This window comes from Medicago truncatula, chromosome 8 (genome assembly GCF_003473485.1).
Source record: "Medicago truncatula cultivar Jemalong A17 chromosome 8, MtrunA17r5.0-ANR, whole genome shotgun sequence".
In the NCBI taxonomy this organism is placed as follows: domain Eukaryota; kingdom Viridiplantae; phylum Streptophyta; class Magnoliopsida; order Fabales; family Fabaceae; genus Medicago; species Medicago truncatula.
The window spans coordinates 32,429,717-32,451,308 of record NC_053049.1 but is presented as its reverse complement, the minus strand read 5'-3'; the positions used below and the strand labels follow the sequence as shown (position 1 = coordinate 32,451,308).

Genomic DNA, 21,592 nt, shown 5'->3' with positions numbered 1-21,592 from the left:
ATATATATTTGGATCTGTATTTAAGATGTAAAAGTCTAAAATTTTATCATTTAATTATATATTTTTTTAAATAATTTGAATCCAAACACATCTTTAGAGATTTGATTACAATAGGCAGCCATCATTTGCATTATCACTTTTCAATTTTATTTGCAATAGGCTCAAATATGGTTTTGTTCCCTGCAAATATGCCTCGTTTTGATTTTAGTCCCTGTAAAAAAAAAATTGTTGTTTTTGGTCCCTGCAAATGTCTCATTTTGGTTTTGGTCCCTGACCCCACTTTTGTGATGATTTACACACGTGACACATGATGACTGAACCCATTTATTTAAAAAATAATCCCTGCAAAATCTTTTGATTTTTAAAAAGGTCCCTGCAAAATATTTAATTTTTGAAAATGGTCACTGTTTGTTTTTGAAAATAGTCCCTGGAGGGACTATTTTCAAAAACAATATTTTGTAAGGACCAAAAACAATAATTTTTTTTTACAGAGACTAAAACTAAAACGAGGCATATTTGCAGAGACCAAAACCATATTTTAACCTTTGCAATAAAAGAATAATAACATGGCCTTAACATAATAGTACTAGTTTATAGATCACTCTAGGATTCCATCTCACAATTTCCACATGATATAGTTATATTCCCTGAAGCCACGTTATTCGATTCGTATCAAGCAATTTTTTTTTTGGAGACTGAGATGTAATGCAAATATTCACCCAAAAATAGATGTAATGCTATCAAACAACTCCGGTAAAATACGTCCATAATATAAATATCATTTAATCAATAAATAATCACTCAGACCGATCCCTAAAAGTTTAAACTACAAGACATCTTGAAAACTCTTCTTTAACCTATATAGAGGAGTGTTATTTGAACAACCTTTAATTGACAACTTATGGGGACAACCAAAATTTGCAAAGAAAAAATAGGTATTGCACGAAAATCAAAGCAATAGAGAGATAAAGTAAAAAATGATGTGAGTATGAAAGAGAAAGTTGTAACAAAAGTTGTCACAAAATGGATGTTCAAATATCATTTCTCACCTATATAACTGAATTAACAGCCAGTAAAAATATTTTTGAAAAAAATGTCAGCCCAATATCTCAGAACCTTCTTGATTACAAAAGGGATTGTGCAGCATCATTCACTACTTCACAAAATTAACAAGATTTTATCTTAAAATTACATGAAGTTAAACTTATAGGGGTATCAAGGGCCAGATTCTCTTCAACATTTTCAAAGATTGTCTTTAGCAACACAATTTTCTGGCAGACATTTCATTTCTATCTTTTACCAAGATTCCCCCCTATGATGACAAAAAGCCAACTGTTCGAACTCTTACAAACCCGTCTGCAAACGGTTAAGGTTACAGATCTCTGGTGTGCATGTGAAATGCTATTTGGCGCGTCTTCTTCTGTCTCTGTCTCTGTCCCTGCCTCTATCCCTATCATGATCATCCCTCTCCCTGCTTCCACTCTTCTCCCTGAGCCTGTCTCTTCCTCTATCACTGTCAAAATCATAACTTTTATCTCTTTTTCTGTCTCGTTCTCTATCTCTGTCTTTGCTTGACGGTTTCTGTTGTGGACTACGACTTGGACTATGGCTGCGGTGCCGTTTCCTTGAGACATCATGCCTATCCCTCCTCTCTGAAGATGTTTTCCCTACAATTGTCAAATAACCAAAATCATTTGAAAGTTTCATCAAGAATAATAAGTTGTACCAAGTCATCAACACTAACAGAGATGTTCACATTTTAATGGTATTTTTGCAAGAAATTAAGTGCTAGGAAATGTAAGAAAACTTGCATCATATGCCATGACTTATCCTTAGATACATTTTGGATTTTCACCAGATGTCTCTCAATTCCTTCCAGTTTTACTCCTACCGAACACATTTTCAAGAATAGGTAGGTCATCCTCAGTTAAGATGCAAATAAGATTAGAATCACACAAGGTAAATTTGCCACAAAATTACATAGCAAAACAAAGTGAGAGTGAATAGACCAAAGAATATGGTGGCCGAAGAAAAACCACTATTGCATATTTTATTATCCGGTTCCAGTAACATATACCTTTCGAACCAAGGAAACCACCATGGTGCACAAGAAAAAGAATATTGCAGGTACCATGCAATGAAATAATCACCATCAAATCATATTTCAAGTGCAAATATCATCTCAATTTTTGTTACTCAAAATTTGCGGGAAGTCATCGAAGTCAAATAGACACTATTGAGTAAAAACCAGCCTTGGAATTGTAAATTTGTTTTTTAAGTTTCTAACAGGATTGCAGAATATGATGTGTAGCTTGAGATATATGACTGTAACATTTGTTTGAAAGAAAAAAAAAAAAAAAAGCAATATAAAATATAAACCAATGTGTGCAGGCCACTAGAGCTTTCATAATCGCCATCCTAATGTCAATTTAAAAAATGACTCTGTATGACTTTCAAGAGAGAAAGACAGGTGAAATAACTTACTACTGCCTTGACCATCTTCATTAGAATCTGATAACCCGTACTCCACTTGCAGCCGTTTCCGGTGCATCAGAACTTTCTTCTCAATTTCTTCCAAATTTTTAATCCCCCTTTCTTCAAGAGACTCGCGATATTCAATTAAAGCAACCTCCAAGCGTCTCAACTTTTGTCTGCATAACAGTTGATGCAAAACTCTATAAGTATAAGACAACGGATACAATATAAATAAAATCTTTTTGTTTAGTGTAACCAAAAAGACAAAGAAAGAATTTCCATTTGCATTTGAATTGCTTTTGTGGAAAGAAAGTTAAAAATACTGAACACTATTATCTAGAACAAAAGGGACAGCAATCAAGAAAGGAAATATAATGCAACCTCTGCTCTTCATTCATTCCACTGTCAGCATGAGCTGGAAAACTTGAATCAGCAGCAGCCTCTGATTCATCAGCTTTAATAAGGTCATCACCCACATTCTCACTACCAGAGGATGAGTAGCTTAACCCAAGATTTTTCCCACCTTTCCCTTGCTCATCATCACTCTCATCATCCTCCCGAGCCCATTTAGAGGCTGGCAGAACCAGATCATTCTTCTCTTTTTTTGCGAAGGCTTTAAGTTCAGGCTGTGGAATAGGAAGGGTTGGCGCTAAAGGTGCATAACCTTTGCCTTGCAACTGCAAATCTTCATCCCCATAATGATTCAATCCAGACAATCCCATTGGTTCAGGATCTGCACTTGTTTCTCGCTGACCACTTGAATTTTTCCCTGAACTTGTTTGGTTGCCGGGATATTTCAATCCATCATCTAGTTCATAACCTCTTTGCTTTTCTGCCTCTTCAAGACTTAGCAACCGTGCAACCATCATTTCTCTACCACCAACAAGTGACAATCCATTGTGTCGGCACCGCCTTTCCAGCTCAGCAAGAGGAAGACTCATTAGCTCTTTCGTTGCAGCTCCTCGACCCATTGCCAATGCAGCATCTTGGTCGGTCTTGCCACCAACAATAGCATCATCAGAAGTGATCTTCTGCTCAATATCAGGTGCGTCACCACATATGGAGTGGAATGGTATTACACCAGAGTTCCCAGGTCTAAGGAAAGTGGCTCTTAAGCCATTAACATAAGCATCTGAAAAGAGAAACCAATCGGCCCATACTTGCAAAACTTTCAGTACTCGCTCCTGCAACATTTCAGATAAAGATTGTAAACAGAATAAGAATAATAAGAAATTATAGCAAGGCAGTCTACTGGTTTTCAGCCTACCTTAAGGGCTTCAGCAGTAATACGCCCCATTACGCTACGATACAAGTCATTAAAACTCTCCATTACATCAGGTAATGTTGCTTCAAACTTGGTGCGATAAGCCGATGCATTTCTTACAGGAGCACTACTATTATGAAGAATATCAGAGACAAGCATAAGCCTTGCAATTTTAGTAGGAATAGGGGTTTCTTTAAGTGTCAAGGATTCCGTCAACACTTCAACTATCTGCAGTTAAGAAAAGATAGTGTATAATTAAGAAAGCCTCCTCCCAAAACACAATAAAAGATGATTCCAGAAGACCAATTAAATGATAGCACATGAGAGGAGCGGTAGGTGGTTTAGGAGAGGAACATAGGGGTTGGAGCGATAACGAAGTCATGGATTCAACTCCCTACACTAACAAAAATAACAGCTAACAACTAACATTTGTCATTTAAAAAAAAATGATAGCATGTAAGTAACATCAACACCAGACTATCGTCCTTTATATTTCTGAAGATAACCTATTTTTATGTTTAAGAGGTTTGCATAACTTGTAGGGTTAACAATGCATTCATAGCCTTCCGAAGTGATAATAATGGTATATAGTTATTTTGGCATATAAGCTAAAGCTTGTATGTACATTGTACAACAGCTGTGTATAGTACTTGTCCTTTTAGTAAACAACATATATATAGAATAAGAACGTATAGGGTAACCCTTACTTCTATGCTCCCCTAAGTCAATCTCTTATCTAGAAAATCTGTGCCAGAAAACTCAACTATCTAAGTGTCCATGATTTCAAATTTCTATATAAAATAGCATGTTATAGCCGAACTTGCTAATAACATGTTTGATAGGGAAATAAGCAGTACTTTCCTATTTATTCTAATATCTTCTCTCTGAATTAAATAGGTTATTGGCAGTTATTTCCTACTTATTTCCTGTTTATTATCCAGTATATTGAGAGCCGGCAACATAATATTCACAACAGAAAAGTGTTTTCATATACAATTTGAGCAGATAAATTCATCATTCACTCATTTACTTTTGTTCTGGTACAGAGTTGTGTCAATGGATTGATTATTTGGAAATGACAGGGATCAGGTTATTGGCCAGATATTGCCATAAGGTTTTCAAGTTCAATGCTTGGATTTCAGTTACAAAAAGCCGATTAACGATTCAACCCAAAGGTAAGACTAAGACCTAGCTTACTGGATGGAGCCATGGACCAATTAAACATGAACAGAGTTAACAGATGGGCTTAAATGGATAATCAAGCTTACGATAAGTTTTAACTATACTGAGGGGAATTGCAGTAATGGATGAGCATAGTGAGAGTACTACCTCGCCAGCTGCATCGGCGTTATCCAAAGAAAACCCCATAACCCCCTTTATCTGACTCCTCTCTAATGTTAAAGCACGCAGCATATCCTCAAACTCATCCCTCTGTGCATCAGTCAGGGTTCTTTCAGGTTCTGCACGCTGCAATACTCAATCAAAACAAGGAAAATTAAAAAATTGTGTTGGTCAAGAGACATTATTGAAGTTCAATACATCCTGATTAAAAAAACAATAGAAATTACCCTGCTCCTTCCAGCAGCATGTGTGGAGCCAGATTCTTTGTCATGTTCTGGACTTTTCGCTATCGGTAATGCAGGAGGAATCCATCTGTGAAAATATAAAAAAACTGTTTAGTACATACTTATTGCAACAGACTTATCCAGAGACAGCATAAAAAAACTCTACCAATACTCTTTTTCTTCCCCTTTTCTATCATAACTTTTGGCTATAAGCATTAATTAACAAGTCAAATACTCACTGAAAGGACAATTAGAGTACCTTCCACTACCCGTTATCATGATAAAAGGTTCAGTTCGCCATCTTTGAAGAGTATCACCCTGCATAGCAAGAAAAGTATATCAATCAACAAGTTACAAATATCTGTTACACCATTACATCAAAATTTTAGATATTTTCTTTCTTGGATACTTTAGTATTCTTAAAATATATAAAAATATCTTATAATATATTGATAGTTTGATAGTAACTTCTCTAATTTAGATTATCATAGATATAATCTATTAGTATTGGAATGCATACTTCTTTATATATCTTGATGTGTTTCCTTATTTAATCAAATTATGAGTCAAGCATTGTTATAAATAAGGATTAGTGCCTAGTCTTGTGAAATAAGATCACTCAACAAATTATTCATACAAATATCAACATAATTTATTATATTTCTTTTTCTGTCTATGCATAGAAAGACCTTATAAATTCAACATTGTATCAGAGTAGTATCATCCTCCATAAACTGTTCTCATCATTCCAATATCTAAAGCCCCAATCATGAACTCTCTTACACTTGTCTCAACCCAAATCTACACTTGTCTCTTTCTACTTCTTCACATTCTTCAATCATTCTACATTAAAAAAATGTGTAACTCTCTGTGATCCCAAAAAGTTTCAGAAAATTCAACTTCATCATGAATCAAAGAGAGTTGATACGTTTCAAGATTTGTGTAAGAGAGTTCACGATTGGGGTTTCAGAATTAACTGTAGTATCATCCCCCATAAGCTGTTCTCATCATTCCAATATCAAGTTCCCTAAAATTTGGAAAGCTATTGTCAAATTGTTAATATTTTTATAATTATTTTCTTCTTATTGGTCGTGCATATTCTGGTCACCTCTTCTCTCTCTCAAGTTAACTCACAGTTAGTGAGTTCTATCTACTTCTTGCCACTTCCAAAGCCTGTGTCAGGCTCGTATCCTTAGACCAGTTAGCTACTTAGCTTCACACTGCTGCCTCCAATTTTTAGTAGTCCCGGTAACCTTTTCAGGCAGTCTCACCTTGGCTTCTCAGAAGTCAGAAGCGATGTAGGCCTAGCTATCTCACAAAAGCAAAATTGCTCCAGGTTTTGTCGTAGCTGTAGTTTGTCCCAATGGAGTTGGGCCCCAACTTCTGTTCCAAATGCAATCTGTATCCCCATCTCCCGCTTCTTTTAGAATTTGGGTTTTGGACTAACTGAACCCCAAAGCTAGCACATGCGGTGAGGGTTACCTAGTGCCGACACTTCTAAATTTCTAATCGCTATTTAGGTCATATCACTATTGGAATATATCACTTCAACAGTCTCACGCACAAGATTGGAAGTATGGGGCATGAAACTTGTAGGACTAGACATCTGCAGGCGGCCCAACAGATTAGAATTTGGGTTTTGGCCAAACTCAACCCCAAAAGTTGGCTCATGTGGTGATGTTTTCCACTTTCCCCACACTTATAATCAGGGCCATAACACTATTCAATAAGGTAGTGTCAACAGTTCCTAATATGATCTTGCCCCATAAATCACAAATAGTATATATAATTAAAATCACGAGTCTCCAGTATTAGTATGAATAAGGATCGGTTCTTTGACTTTGGTCCTAAGATCATCCAACATTATTTTAACTAAAAGATATTCACATCAATATGAATATAATTTTATTCTGACCATTCCTTTTCTGCTCCGCTTAAAAAGACTAACCTTATAATTTCAAAAGATGTTACCAAATACCCACAGCACGTACACAATCTGTTGTAATCAATATATTCCTAGAAAGTAAATTTCATTTTCATAAAATTGATGTACCTGAGCAAATGAATAGAGCCTCCAAACATAATAGGTATGCTCCTTCGAGCCAAGAACAAACAAGAAATTGAAAAGAGGGTTGCCACGACCCCTCTCCATAATAGCCTGTTCAAAAGCACATCCTCCGTCCAATACATACAGAGCCATTGTATCAATTACATGCTTTAGATGTTCATCCTCAGGAGGTGTAACCATTATATCAGGAACATTAGGAGTAAGAACCTAGCAAAAGTTACAGCCGATAGATTAAGGGTAAGAACCACTATATAAGGAATGAGAGTAAGTATAAGCTTCACGTATTTTCACCCTCTGGTATTTTATGTAATTTTTTTATACTTATAAAAAAAATCTGCCATTAGGAAATTAGAGGATAGTTATCCATAAACAAACAACATTGCAAAAGACGAAAGTTTATATGAAAGATAAATAGATGTAAATTTAAGTATTTTAAAAAAAAACTAAGTGCATTGATACATATTAAATTTGTGTTTCACATAAATTTACCAGTTTAATGATTTCTGATCACGATATGACGATACAAGTAGGTATTAATTTAAACAAATTACGAGAAGCAAAAGCAAATAACTTACCAGTTCAGAGTTCTGACTAGGCACTGATGTTACTGGTGGACCTGATGGGCCAGACAAGATAACAGTGTTACCCTGCAAATAAAGTAAAACATTTTTATATGTAAATCAGAAAGGTAGGTCGATGACATAAAGCTCTTATTATGCATAGGTCCAAGGAAGAGTCGAACATCCTGTTTTGCAAGGTTTCCTTTATATTTAATATGTTGAAAAATACAATATGGAAATCATTTCTAGTAATCCTCATACTTGGGGGGAAATTCGGTAGATACGATGAACAATTTTTTTCCGTGTTTTTTTCTTTGGAGGGGGGTTATTGTTGTTTCAGAATATGAATTATTATAATGAGGGAAAAATAACTACTGAAGGGTAATTGTTCCCAAATTGTAATTATAATGCTCATAAGTTGTTTGGATCAACTCTTTAAAAATAAATAAAAAAATAATAATAATAGTAATAAACAATACCTCCTTACTCCTGATGGCCATATGCCCTGGTGGAGGTGCAGGTAATGCTTGTGATGGGAGGGCAACTGACTTTCCCCATCCAATTTTCAATTCGTACTCATAAACCACGACTCCTGCACAAAGCATAAACTCAGATTAATGTCCCACTTGGCTTAGATTCTTTGTATACAAATAGAGTGGATTAATGCACCTAAAGGAATAGAGTTATCACTTTGTAATTTTATCTAGAATTTATTGGCCTTGTAAACTTGATATATAAAATATGACATCTGAGTGATCAATCACTTCAGCATATTCAGAATCATTTCATCTTATACTTCTCAAAGATCTCAACTGATATCATTTGAAGATAAAAGTAATATTCATTTAAAATTAAAGTTTGAAGAAGTTAAGCATAGCATATTTCTGGTTTAAGATATAAAAGAAAACAGACCTTGCATTTCGTCTTTTGCAGCCTGTCCATCAGCTCTGTTCATGAATGCAACAAAACCACAGTTTCTTTGCCGCCTTCGCTCCTCCTCTGTTCGAGGCCACATTATCTTCACACTAGCAATAGGTCCAAATCTTCCAAAAGTGCGCAGAAGAAAGTTTTCATCAACCTAAAATTGTGATTATGGCAACATGAGATTACACGCCTTAATTCTCAAAGAACAACAAATCTTATTCATTGAGAAGACCGTCAAACCTGGGGTGAGAGATTTCCAACGTAAAGATTTGTAGTTTGTGGATCACCGTCATCAAATGATCCTGGAAGCTTTCCACTTGGATCAAAATCGTCAGGTAGTTCATCAAAACGACTGGACTGTTGATAAGAGGGAAAACTATCAGCAGAACTGCTTCATAAATTTATTGAATACAAAGGAATAAACCAAAATCAAGAATAGACATATACCAGTAATTATTTTTGCTATGTAGATTATAAAGTACGCCAAGTCATATTTGTAATGCACAAAATCAAAACAGGCAAAAGAGAGCAAATAAAAATGAAATTCTATGATACATTTACCACATAATAAAGTTTAGTCTTATCCAACAGCACTCTACATTGACTAAAAGAGAAACGTACAAGCAATAAACAAGTTTTGTGCATTTAAAGATAGAAGGACCAAAATCCAAAACCAAGCCACCTATAAGAAGCATGCAAACAAGTAAGAAAAGGTATCACTAACAATAGAATGCTCTCCAATACGCCCATCACGCCATTGTTCACGGTCTTGATTTCGTCTCTCCCTCATCTCTTGCTCTTGCTTTAGCTCCTCCATAAAATGATCAATGTTCCTTGACTTTCCTTTCTCTTTTTCCTTTGGCTTTTCTTCCTCTTTCTGAAATGTACAACGCACAAACATTAGATCTAGATACATCTCAACATTGAAAATAAAAACAGAGATCATAGCCTCAATTATGATACTGACTTTCTTTTCAGATTCTTTCCCCTTGGTTGCCAATGGAGGCGGTATAAAAGATGGTACATATCTGCAAATAAACATAAATGATGAACTTCCATACCAATTTACTAAAATACATTTGACTAACTAAAAGTACAAGAGTTATCTGTAGCATTTCCAAAGCAATCCCTTGACGTTTGTTCTTTATAGCTAATGTGTAACTTCAGGAATCACTACAGGATAATCCCAGAAAACTGCTTGACAAGATTCCAGTCTCAGCTAATAATCAGTCTATAAAACTTAACTACTTTACAAATTCACATTACTTAGTACTGACACCGAACATATATATGATTCACAGGAATAAGCTTTTGAAGGAGCACAACACAATACAGAAGGCCATTCGTAGAACCTTCAGACAAGGAACTATCCCCTTCTAACTCAGCAAAAAACTGCCACACCTTATTCCAACAATATGAATTATTCTTACAACTGGAAGAAGATTTATGAAAATACTAGTTTTTGATGGTTATGGTATAATGAAACAGAAATTTACATTATTCAATAGGACCAGAGATCACACACGACAAGATAGGATTAGGAATATTATTGCTAGCAAGAAAACTGAGTAGCTCACTGATAGAAACCCAATAACATATAGTATAAAATCGAAAACATTTTCTCCAATTAAACACACTCTGAATATGTCAATATGAAGTTGCTATGTATGTAACATATGTATTAGCTAATAATAACAACAAAACTATAAAAGAACACTTTTTTTATCAAGGAAGAAATGGAGTACAAAAGCATCACCGTGGGGTAGACAAATCACAACTATGACGGCACCACAAAAGAAAATGACATAAACTACTGGAAAGTCACTTTTATAGTTTTCAGGTATAATTGTTTTTCTATCAAACCAATTTCATCAGATGTCCCCCACAAGATGCAATGCAAGAATATTGATTTGTTATACCTAGATAAGGTATACCTTCAACGATTACAAATACATATGCCTAAACTATTTGAAGATTTACTCGAGCAATTGAAAATGTCTGTACAGCAAAATTCAAAAGATCATCTATATTTCACAGTTCTGACAATAAAATAAAAACTTTATTAAGTATTAACATCATCAGACAACCATCCAGAATAAGCTTTTTGTTTTGGATTTAAAAAAATGAGATGATCTTCAACAGAAGTAATTTCAAATGATCGCTCTAAACCAATGACTTCCCCTAAATAAACAGAACATGCTACATATTGAGGAGTTGAGAAACTATAGCTTATCTCTGAAAAACTACCAATGGCACAATTACACAAATATTTTTTCAAAGAGGTTAATCACACCACAGCATTAAATATTCTTATAGAAAAAATTACCATTAAATGAATCATAATTCATGAAAATTCAATTTTATTAAGGTTTAAGTACAAACCTACTAAAATAAAGCTATACCTGAAAGGCATGTGATTTTTCTACTTATGATGCCTGATTTAAAGAGAACATAAACATGGTCAATCAAAAGCATTTATTTACCTACTTCCCTTCTTTGGACCAGATACCCCCTCTTTGGACTTTTCACCTGTCATCCGCGAATGAATAAAAAAGGTCCATACTCTTATTAAACTTATTATAAAAAATAATAGCAAAAACTATGTATTTATCCACAACATGAAAAGCATATATAATCAAAACCTCCAAGAGATGAGGCAGAAACATTAAAATAAGGGCTGAGAAATATATAATTCATCACACTCATACTAACCCTCAGAATCGTCTTTCAATTTATCATTGGGATTAATTGTTCCTCCTCGAACAAAAGTCTTTGACCCGGGAGCATTATCCCCTTGAAATGACTCTACAAATTCAGCATACAGGCGAGCAGTCTCATCTTCCGCTCTCTGCAGGAAACAACTAAATCATGACAACCAGTATATGTCTTTTCAAAGTTCTAACAAGAACCAAATAAATCGGATACATCAACCCTACCTTCTTTTTTGCCTCCTCCTCTTCTCTATGCTTCTGAAATGGCGTCTTTTTCCTCGTAATGGAGAACGAACTCATCTTTGCATTAGCAAAGAAAGCCTGCCACAAATAAACAACACTCAACATATCGCTCGGCCTAAAATCGGAAAATTTCCAAGAAATTACACCTTCCAAAATGTCCCCTAATTTCACACGTCATCACTTCTCATTCTTTGAAACAAACTCTATTTTCAATTTTACACCATCTACAAATTCCACTCCTCGAAAAATTAAACTTTCTAGGCTATCAAAGATTGTATACGCTACCGATGGCTATGACTTGATTATGCGCCGCCGTGTGTGAGGGCGGCTATGTGCCGCCGTTATCAACAACATAGTTTCTAGCACAACAGGATTGAGGAATAACCTTGTCATCAATGTGAACTCTACCGTATCTAATATTCAAACCCATTCTCAAAGCATCAGAAGAAACAAAGACAAAAACATTTGACAAATGTCAGAAAATCCCTAAAATGCGGTGTTCCCATTCTCAATCTCAAGTGAGCCACAGAAACAAACATCAACCTAATAGATTATCCATCTAACCTAATCTTATAAAGTAAATCCAATAAAAAACTAAAAAACCCCAAGATTTGAAAAAAATCAATGAACACAAAATCTACACCAACATAGCCATAGTTATAGCAATCTAATAGCACCGAGACAGGGAAAAATGAAGAACAAAAGTAAGAAGGGAAATTCAAACCTCCTCAAAAAGTGAGCGAATGAGGAGAGGAGCAGCTAAGACTACAAGGAGTGAACGAAGAATATAATTGTGCAATGTGTACTAAAACGAAGGCAACAAAAAAATATGATTAATATGATAATAAAAATTAATTATAATAATAAAAAAAACACATTTATGCAAATAGAAAAGTCAGTAGGAATGCATTAATGAATTTGCGCCTTTCCTAATGTCCCCCCGAATTTCACACGTCATCGCTTCTCATTGGTTAAAACAATCTCTAAATGTCAATTGTAAGACACCTACAAACTCCACTCACTCCTCTACTGAATCAAATAATTAAAAACAGCCTCAAAACAACACAAAAAATAGACATTGAACAAATATTAAGTGATTTTGACATGTTTGGTTGGTCTCAAGTAGAATTGGTTTTGCCTCCAAAATGGATTTTTACACAAATTTATTGTTGAACTAACTTTTGGGCGGAAAGAATTCATTGCTGAACCAAACGCACACTAAGCAAATCATTGAAATGCAGTGTTCACATTCCCAATCTCAACTAAATCTAAAAACAATCTTAAAAAAACCCGAGAGAGTGAAAGGCACGAGAATCTAATGAGAAGTAAGAAAGGAAATCCAAACCTGTCTCTCCCGAAGAGTGGAGTAGCTTGAGGTACAAAAAATGCGATTGTGCAATGACTAATACTTGTCTGAAATCAAAAAATTAAAAAAAAAAATCATATAATTAGTATAATAATCGTGATTAAGTAATTAACGAAAATCGAAAGCTGTGTTTAAGGGTTTAATTAGTGAATGAAAGAAAGAGTGAAGGTAACCTCTAAATTGAGTAGTTCGTTAGTCGAACGGAACGGAAGAAGTCTCGTCGTCGGAAGGATGGGATGCGCAGTTGGTTGTGTCCAGTTCTGGTTTGGTTTCAATCAAGGGCAGGAAGAAGGAGAGGCTATTTCTTCAACTTTTTCTTTTCTTTTTTTTCTTATGAAAACAAAACAGGGTTTCTACATTTGACATATTGTTTACCACATCACTTTACTATTTCTATTTTTATTTTTCACAGAAATATTACTAAAATATAATAAATTATGTGTTGTTAATTTATTAAATGACGTATCAACACATCATATATAATAATATAAATCTTTCTCTCAAAAAATATATATAATATAAAACTTTGTTACATTTAAATTGGATTTCGAAAAGGCCTATGATTCGGTGAATTTAAAATATTTGGACACGGTTATGCAGAAGATGAATTTTCCGACTCCTTGGAAGAAGTAGATGTCTGAATGTGTCGGAATGACTACGGCTTCGGTGTTGGTCAATGGGTGCCCCATAGAGGAATTTCCTATGGAACATGGACTTCGTCAGGGTGATCATCTTTCTCCGTTCCTTTTCTTGTTTGATGCCTAGGGTTTTAATGTCCTCATGTTGTCGTTATTGGAGTCGGGGCTGTTTCGTGGCTATTGTGTGGGGTGTGACACTGACTTGTGTATGTCACATCTCCAATTGGTTGACGACACTTTGATAATTGGTGAAAAGAGTTGGTCGAATGTGCGCTCTATGCTGGTTATTTTGATGATTTTCGAACAAGTGTCTGGCTTGAAAGTTAATTTTCATAAAAGTATGATGACCTGGGTTAATGTCTCAGACTCTTGGTTGCAGGAGGCTGCTATGGTTTTGAATTGTCGCATGGGAGCCTTTCCCTTTGTGTATTTAGGGTTGCCTATAAGAGAGGATCCGCGGAGGCTAGACTTTTGGAGACCGATTTTGAACATTATTATTTCTAGATTGTCGAACTGGAAAAGCAAATTTCTTTCAATTGGTGGTCATCTGATTCTCCTGAAATATGTCATATCATCTCTTATGATTTACTTTCTTTTCTTCTTCAAGACACCCACATGTATAATTTCTTCTATTGAATCTTTATTTATTTTTTTAAAAGGGGGGGGGGGGGGGGGGGGGGGGATTTTAGAAAAATTGATTGGGTTGATTGGGATTGTGTTTGTTTATCGAAGGAGGGGATGGGTTAGGTGTTAAGAGGTTGAGGGAATTTAACGTAGCTTTGTTAGGGAAGTGGTGTTGTCGTATGCTGGTAGATAAGGAGGGTTTATGGTATCGTGTCTTAAAGACGAGATACAAAGAGGAGGGGGGACAGTTTGGTTTGGTGGAGGATGTTGTCTGGCATTCGTAATGGTGCTGGGTTGGGGGTGGGGAGTTGGTTTGAGGATAATGTTCGTAGGGTGGTTGGTGGAGGAAGTAACACATACTTTTGGTTGGATAATTGGGTGGGGGGAGTACCTTTACGGGTGCAATTTCCTCGCCTTTTTTATCTGGCTGAAAACAAAGGGGTGACGGTGCAGAAGATGGAGAGGAGAGGGTGGGTGGATGGAGGTGGTGCCTCGGTGTGGAGGAGGAGACTGTTGCAGAGTGTTCGACTTTGTTGCATAATATCGTTTTGCATGATCATGTTTTAGACAGGTGGTCGTGGGATAAAAAATGCTGACGAAAAAATTTAACATCGATTGAAATGCTGATGAAATTTTTTACAAAAACTAAAATCTTGATGGAAAATTTTACGAAGACTAAAATGTGTGATTTTATTTTTTAGAGATTAAAAACAAAATTCTGAATATTTTTTAGAGAAATAATTGATTATTTAATAGCAAGGAAAGCTTCATTCACAAGTTATTATATAAAGTTAAGTTGCATTCTTCTTGGTGGATAAAAGCTACTCATGTTGATATTGGTTTTCATGTTTGGTGTTCGAACTCGTTTGTTAGTTTGGGTATCGACTAAGTCATTTTTGTTTCACTCCTTTTGGTGACTTATTTCCATTTTAAATTTGAGGTCTTGTTTGACTCACCTTGTGCGAAAGGTTTTTAACATGAAAAAGATGAAAACATGAGAATATTGTGAAAAGAGTCTATGTTGAGAATATTGTGAAAGATAGTGTTTTATAATCATTTATTTTCAACGAGTCCTAAAAATTCATAAAATCTTGTGAAATCTTAAAAATCCATAAAATAATTTCAAATCCTTTAAAATCTTATGATGTAAATCTATTGAAATCCAAATTGTAAATCTTAACATTCTTTTAAAATAATGAAAGTCGTGCAAAATCTTTTAAAATTTTCAAGACTTTCTTATACAAAAATTGTTCTTTTTCTTTGTACAAATCAAAAAGAAAAAAAAAAATTACATTGCACAAATCACAACTTAGGCATTAAAATCTCATATCAACAAATCACAACCATAGACATTAAAATCTCATGAGCAATGATTCGAATCCTTGAACCCAAAATTGTGAGTGTTTCATCTCTAAGGTGGAGTGTGATGAATGGGCACATGAGCATCGTTCATCTAAAGTTGTTGAACACAAGTTGTGGTTTGCAAGATCATGAAATATAACATAAAAAACAACGGTGCAAGAGAAACATAATTTAAATGCTAATTGTGCAACAAAATGCAATATAAATGATCAATTCAAGGAAAAAAAAACTTCAATACCAACCCAAAATAAAGGCCAAACTTAAATAAAAAAACCGCGTGCATAATTTTGCCAAGAAAAAACTATATTTTAATATGATAGCGATTTTTTATGTAGGAAAAAAAAACTGACAAAACCTCGAGGCCTAACATAAGTAATGTCCAAAACATATTCTAAATTTAAGTGCCACATATCAGCAGGACAAATGTGCCAAACTTGCATTTGTTGATCCAAATGAGAACCTGTTTCAACGAGCCACAGTATAAAACTTTTCTTTCCCACAGTGCAGTGTTGATGAACAATAGACCAAGGTTCACTGGTTTAGCAAACCACTTGCAAATACAGTCAATGACTCAATGATAGGGGTATGAAGAGCATTAACAGTTAACTCTATAACAGACAAAGAATAAGATATAAGAATAACATATATATAGCCTATATTCCAATCAAGCTTATAGCTTTATAGTTAGATATAAGAAATATAGATAGATAAACTTATGGGAACTAGAGGGAGAGAGGAGAGAACAATAAAGAAGCCAATACAGATATAAGGTGGCATTTAACAGGTGAGTTTGACTGTATCTTCACTTCAACACTTGCTATTTACATCACGAATGATAATATTTCATATAAATAAAATTCAACGTGAAGCAACTTGTCCTTTATTACAAGTGAAAACTGGAATAGCCTTCTTGTTTTGGCTGAAGCACAATGCTACGGTCTCTATTAGCAGAAGATACAGCCAAAGACATTAAGATAGACATCATTCAGGCCTATGCATTTTCCTCATCCTCAAATTCATCAATTCCAACCCACCGTGTAAATGCGAAAAGAAACTCCTTAAAGTTCACCATTCCGTTTTTATCCCAGTCCATTTCTTCTGCATTTTCGCATAAAATATAAAAAATAACTGTTAATGAAAAAGTACAAAATTTGGAAGAAAACAATATAGACAAGATTGTTTCTGGTAGTTATATAGAAGTAGTTGCAATGGAGTTTTATGATGAGTGTGATGAAGGTTGGTAAATAGGACCCTGGGTTTGGGCCTTAGCCCAATAAGAGTTAGTTGGGAAATTCCCTTGATTTTAGGAAGCTTCTCTTATTAAAGAGAGCCAATGGTATTGTGTAACTCATTGATTAATATTGTTAAAAAGTTGTTAGGAGAGATTTCTCTTTGGAGCTATGGTCTGGATTAGGAGTCTGAGATTGGTTTATCTCTTCCATTTTCTACTATTCCACCATTGTAGAGCCTCTGAGCTCATCTTTCTCATTCAATAATGCACATATTTCACCGTTGATTTTATGGTTTCCACCGGTTGCTTATTCCTGTTTTACACCAAGTAAATAAAAAAAAACAATAAAACTTAGGCCCCAATATGTATATTATTGACCTTTTAATAGACAGTGAGCATCGTCAATACTAACATGTTTCTGTCTTAACCCTCCGTTTCTTAGAGAAAAGGGGCTTTGATAATCCAAAGTTTAGTCGGGTTGTAAGTAAATTCTGACTAGGAATTGTTCTAGACGGGGTTTAAACTCGGGTACCTCCTTTTGATTCGGCTTTAATTGAAGCTCATGAACCACTTGGTTAATTTCAACTGATGCTCGTTAACAGTAACAGATGATTGGACAACCTCTACGCAATATGAGGAATACACGATTCTCACCCTGCTATGTTCTGAGTTCCTTAAATGTTGCTTTTTGTTCGTTATTCAATTTAGTGGCAGTCAATTTTCTAGTGAAAACACATTAAAGCATATTTTTAAAACATTAGTATATAATGATGCACACTCCTAAGATGAGCACGTGTGTTCAAGCAAGCTTGAATGGCCACTTGAGTGCATATGTGTGGAATTTAAACAAGGGAGAGACAACTGACCAAATCTTTTCATGGCTATTCTTCCAGAAGAACGTTCCCCCGATGTAGTTTCGTTTATAGCTTGGACCATTTCATTTTTGCTGACATACCCGTCCTTATTCTTGTCTAAGAATACAAATGTATCAACCAATGTCTCAAATGTGGCCTCCAGATTTGGCATGCCAATTCGTGATTTCTAGACAAGTCATAGACAACAATTTGAAAGGATAGAGGAAATGGCTTATAAATTATCAACGAAAACAGGAAGACATGTATGAGATATGCTTTCCTTCCTACTACATTGCATTGCTTCAGAGTTCAAACTTCAAAGCTTGCATGACAACTTAAAATTTCAAAATTATAGGTTTTACTAAAAAAATGCATGATTAGAAAAGTAAAGCCATAACAGAAATACTTCTTAGAACAAATAAAACTGCAATGCTCATAATGTCCAAACATCTCCTGAATTAAATATGTAATTTTCTAAATAAAATGCAAAAGGACAAAAATAGTATGGATTTAAAGGATATGCATTGTCATCGCAAAATAATTTTACACTGACATCAATAAAAATCCACTATTTTCCCACATCATCCCACTTTTATAACTGCATTTTTAAATTGATGGTATGACATGAAAAAATGGAGGACTCTCATTGGATGTCAGTGTAAAACTAATTTACACCGACATTTTAGGCCCATTAAACTCAAATAATATTCCATTATCTGGAGTTAAATGTATAATAGCCCCAAATAATTCAAACATCAACCAGAGGTCAGAATGCACAAGACATGATATGCTTTTGAAAACAAATTATAGGATACTGCATGAAGTGCTGCAGGGTCATCTTTGAGAAGGTAGACAAGACAAAGAAGTACAATGAACTCACTGAACTTCATTCCCAAATCATCATTAATATCACATGCTTCAAAAAGATCATTGGTCTCTTCCTCAGAAAAAGAAATTTCCAGCTTACTGAAACACTTCTTCAACTCTTCTTGATCTATTGTCCCATTAGAATCTTCATCTGCAGCAAAAGAAATAAAAACACATCTCTTACCAATTACAACAAACATATATATGACAATTTGGCCATGCATGTGCCGCTGACAAACATAGGTTAATGACTTTTTTCCACTGCTGAAGCCTTTGAATGAGCTTGATAATTGCAGTTACAATCACATAAAAAAAAAGGAATAAAATGGAATAAAATCAAATTGAATTCTAATATATATATTTCAACTTCGAATAAACGCAGTGTTTCATGATCTAGGCATAATAAAAATGACTTATTTTAGCTTATTTACTGACATAAGCACTTGTTCGTGACATTGTTTGAGAGAGCTTATGGAAACAACTTACAACATGTCCAAAAGCTGGTTTTCAGTTTATTTCCATAAATTCTCAAGGATAGCTTGTGAAAACAACTTACGACATGTCCAAAAGCTGGTTTTCAGTTTATTTCCATAAACTCTCAAGGATAGCTTATGAAAACAACTTATAGCTTATGTGAAAATAGTTTGACTTTATTTTACCTTGTGTTAAAGAAATAGCTTATATATAAGCACTTACATCACATGGTAAGTGTTTATGCTATAAACACTCAATTAAGTTGTTTACTCAAACATGGCTAAATTCAGCCACTTCTTGCTTTTACTTTGGCATGACCCTAGTGTATAAATTCAGGCCAATAAACTATATTTATATCAGACTTCCGTTAGAAGATATATTAAAACAAAGTACCAATTTTACAGAACCATAAATTTGAAGTAGAAACCTACCAAACTGTTCAAAGATGGCCCTGCATTTTCTGAAGCTCTCATCAATTTTTGGGAATTTTAGGATTATGGTGTTGAATGATTTCATGGAACATCCTTGACATTCCCTCCGTTGCATTGCTTCAACCATTTTAGCCTCAAGCTTGGTTTCTGCTACCCAAAACTTTTTGGGTGAGTCACCCTTTCCCATTGCACCTCCCATCGCCAATCAATCAACCAAAGTGCGTCTCAGAAATGTTATCCTAGTAGTACTTCGTAAGCAACAATTGATTTTCAAATATTTTGCTAATCACACAGAGATATGGCAAAGCCTAATTGCCTAAGTTCATTTGCAAAAGTGAATAACAAAGACCTATGATCTATCTTGGATTCACGGTGAGTTTGACAGAATAAGATTTCGGCAAAAGCTAAACTTGTGAGCTTCAACAAAATCCACTGCCAGTGTAATTTTCTGAAACTCACAGTCTATCCAAACATGCACTAAGTGTAGCTTTTGCCAAAATAACGATGGTACAGAGCAATTTCTGCCAAATTCAAGGACAATCCAAAAATACATGCAAACAAATAAATCAAATTATATATAATGTTAATATTCAATAAAAAAAATTGAACACACTAATGATTGAGAATCTAAATCAACTTTATTCCACGAAAGATGACAAGAAATAGTATTAACAAAAAGAACATGTAAAATCCGTTGAGCAAAGAATGAATAATATAATTAAATTGGAAGTGAAAACATAAATAAATAAATAAAAATGAAATGGAAGAAAGAAAATAAAGAGAGTACAATACCAAAATATGTATGTATAAGTTGGTAGTGAAGAGTGGAGATCGTGGAAAGAAAGTAGAACTCAAAAGTGATTTGTGAGTGTTGAAGATTTCATAGTAATTAGGAGGTGGTGATGTGATGGTGTTTTAGTTTTGGAAGAAAGATGCAAAGAAAGGAAAAGTGACGTTTGTTTGTTTAGTTTAACTAAGTTTGGGTCTTGATCTCTGTCAGACTATGTTTGCGCTGCTCCCACCACGTATTCTCTTTATTCTCTATTTATGCGCATCTATGTTTCTTAATTAAAAATAATTTTCATTCATAAGGATCTTAATTCAGATCTTCGTAAATTTTGAATAAGTAAGATGCAATTGTAGAAAAGATAATTCTCATTTTAGAAACTACATCCAAGGCTCACAAGTGCGGGGAATGGTCACCGGTGCATAAGGCATGGCAATGAGTGGTTCCCGACAGTTTTTAGACGAACTGAATCACATCAGAATTGGAAGGATCCTGAGGCCGTGTAGGTATGAGACTACATGGTTGAAGGAAGATTTATAAGAATTGTTTGATACTATCTATATCAAATCATTCCATAAAAACTTCACAGTTAAACGTGTTTGACTTGGAATAGTCTTTGTATGGGTGACCTACTGAAATTTCTCAATAAACATGCAAGTGAGGACAAAACATGCTGAAAAAACTCGTGTTGGTCTATAAAGTCAGTCGACAAATGGTATCAGAGCAGTCTCTTAACGTCTCATATGTTTTAAACTAATCCATAACTTACTTTTTATTTTCTTAAATTTTGATGGAGTAGATGTAACCGTAGAAAAGATAATTGGTATATATGTTTCAAATTCCATCTTAATTGAGTCAAAAGAAAAATCCAACTTAATTTGAGATAGGAAGAAGTTTACCAATCGTAAAAGAGATAATTGCGATATGTTTTCAAAGATATACTCTATGTAAGGTCACTATATTAAAAACAAAAATGTATACCAAAAAAATTGACCAGACATTTCTTAATTCTTTTTTGATAATAGATATTAAACCTTGACATATGTGACCAAATTATTTTTAGCGTGTGTTTGGCTATGCGGTAGTAAAAATTGATTTTGATAGAATTGAATTTGTATAATTGATTTTAGTTAAAAGTGAGTTGAGTT

The 21,592-nt window shown here is 34.5% G+C and overlaps 2 protein-coding genes across 4 annotated transcripts; both read right to left on the bottom strand.

The window, feature by feature from the left end:
* Positions 1–1,013: 1,013 nt before the first annotated feature.
* On the bottom strand, positions 1,014–13,538 carry LOC11440509 (protein RRC1-like). Its single transcript, XM_024772044.2, is given in 19 exon segments — positions 1,014–1,667; positions 2,485–2,651; positions 2,857–3,737; positions 3,740–3,967; positions 5,069–5,206; positions 5,308–5,392; positions 5,564–5,622; positions 7,358–7,579; positions 7,948–8,019; positions 8,412–8,524; positions 8,845–9,010; positions 9,097–9,213; positions 9,581–9,733; positions 9,824–9,884; positions 11,340–11,385; positions 11,569–11,704; positions 11,793–11,888; positions 13,156–13,223; positions 13,350–13,538. Coding segments are annotated over 17 exon segments (2,985 nt in total). The 5' UTR covers positions 11,868–11,888; positions 13,156–13,223; positions 13,350–13,538; the 3' UTR covers positions 1,014–1,401.
* A 2,894-nt stretch (positions 13,539–16,432) lies between these two features.
* Positions 16,433–20,655, bottom strand: LOC11445311 (probable calcium-binding protein CML21). Of its 3 annotated transcripts, none has more exons than XM_024773496.2 (5): positions 20,450–20,655; positions 19,658–19,905; positions 18,701–18,903; positions 17,898–18,072; positions 16,433–16,898 (listed from the first exon to the last, which is right to left on the bottom strand). In XM_024773496.2, exons 2-5 carry the CDS (start codon positions 19,854–19,856, stop codon positions 16,792–16,794), a joined length of 684 nt encoding a protein of 227 aa, XP_024629264.1. In that variant the 5' UTR covers positions 19,857–19,905; positions 20,450–20,655; the 3' UTR covers positions 16,433–16,791. The 3 variants fall into 3 exon arrangements, with proteins under 3 accessions (XP_024629264.1, XP_024629265.1, XP_003628953.2); XM_024773497.2 differs by having other exon boundaries at positions 19,658–19,896; XM_003628905.4 differs by having other exon boundaries at positions 19,658–19,849; positions 20,450–20,654.
* Positions 20,656–21,592: the final 937 nt, after the last annotated feature.

Bases quoted from the DNA above. Each gene is read 5' to 3' on its own strand.
- LOC11445311 (XM_024773496.2), bottom strand. From the start codon at position 19,856: ATGGGAGGTGCAATGGGAAAGGGTGACTCACCCAAAAAGTTTTGGGTA. The intron at 18,073-18,700 runs GTATCCTATAAT...TGACTTGTCTAG, and splicing joins ACCCTGCAGCACTTCATGCA to AAATCACGAATTGGCATGCC. The intron at 16,899-17,897 runs GTCAGTTGTCTC...GCGAAAATGCAG, and splicing joins AATAGCCATGAAAAGATTTG to AAGAAATGGACTGGGATAAA.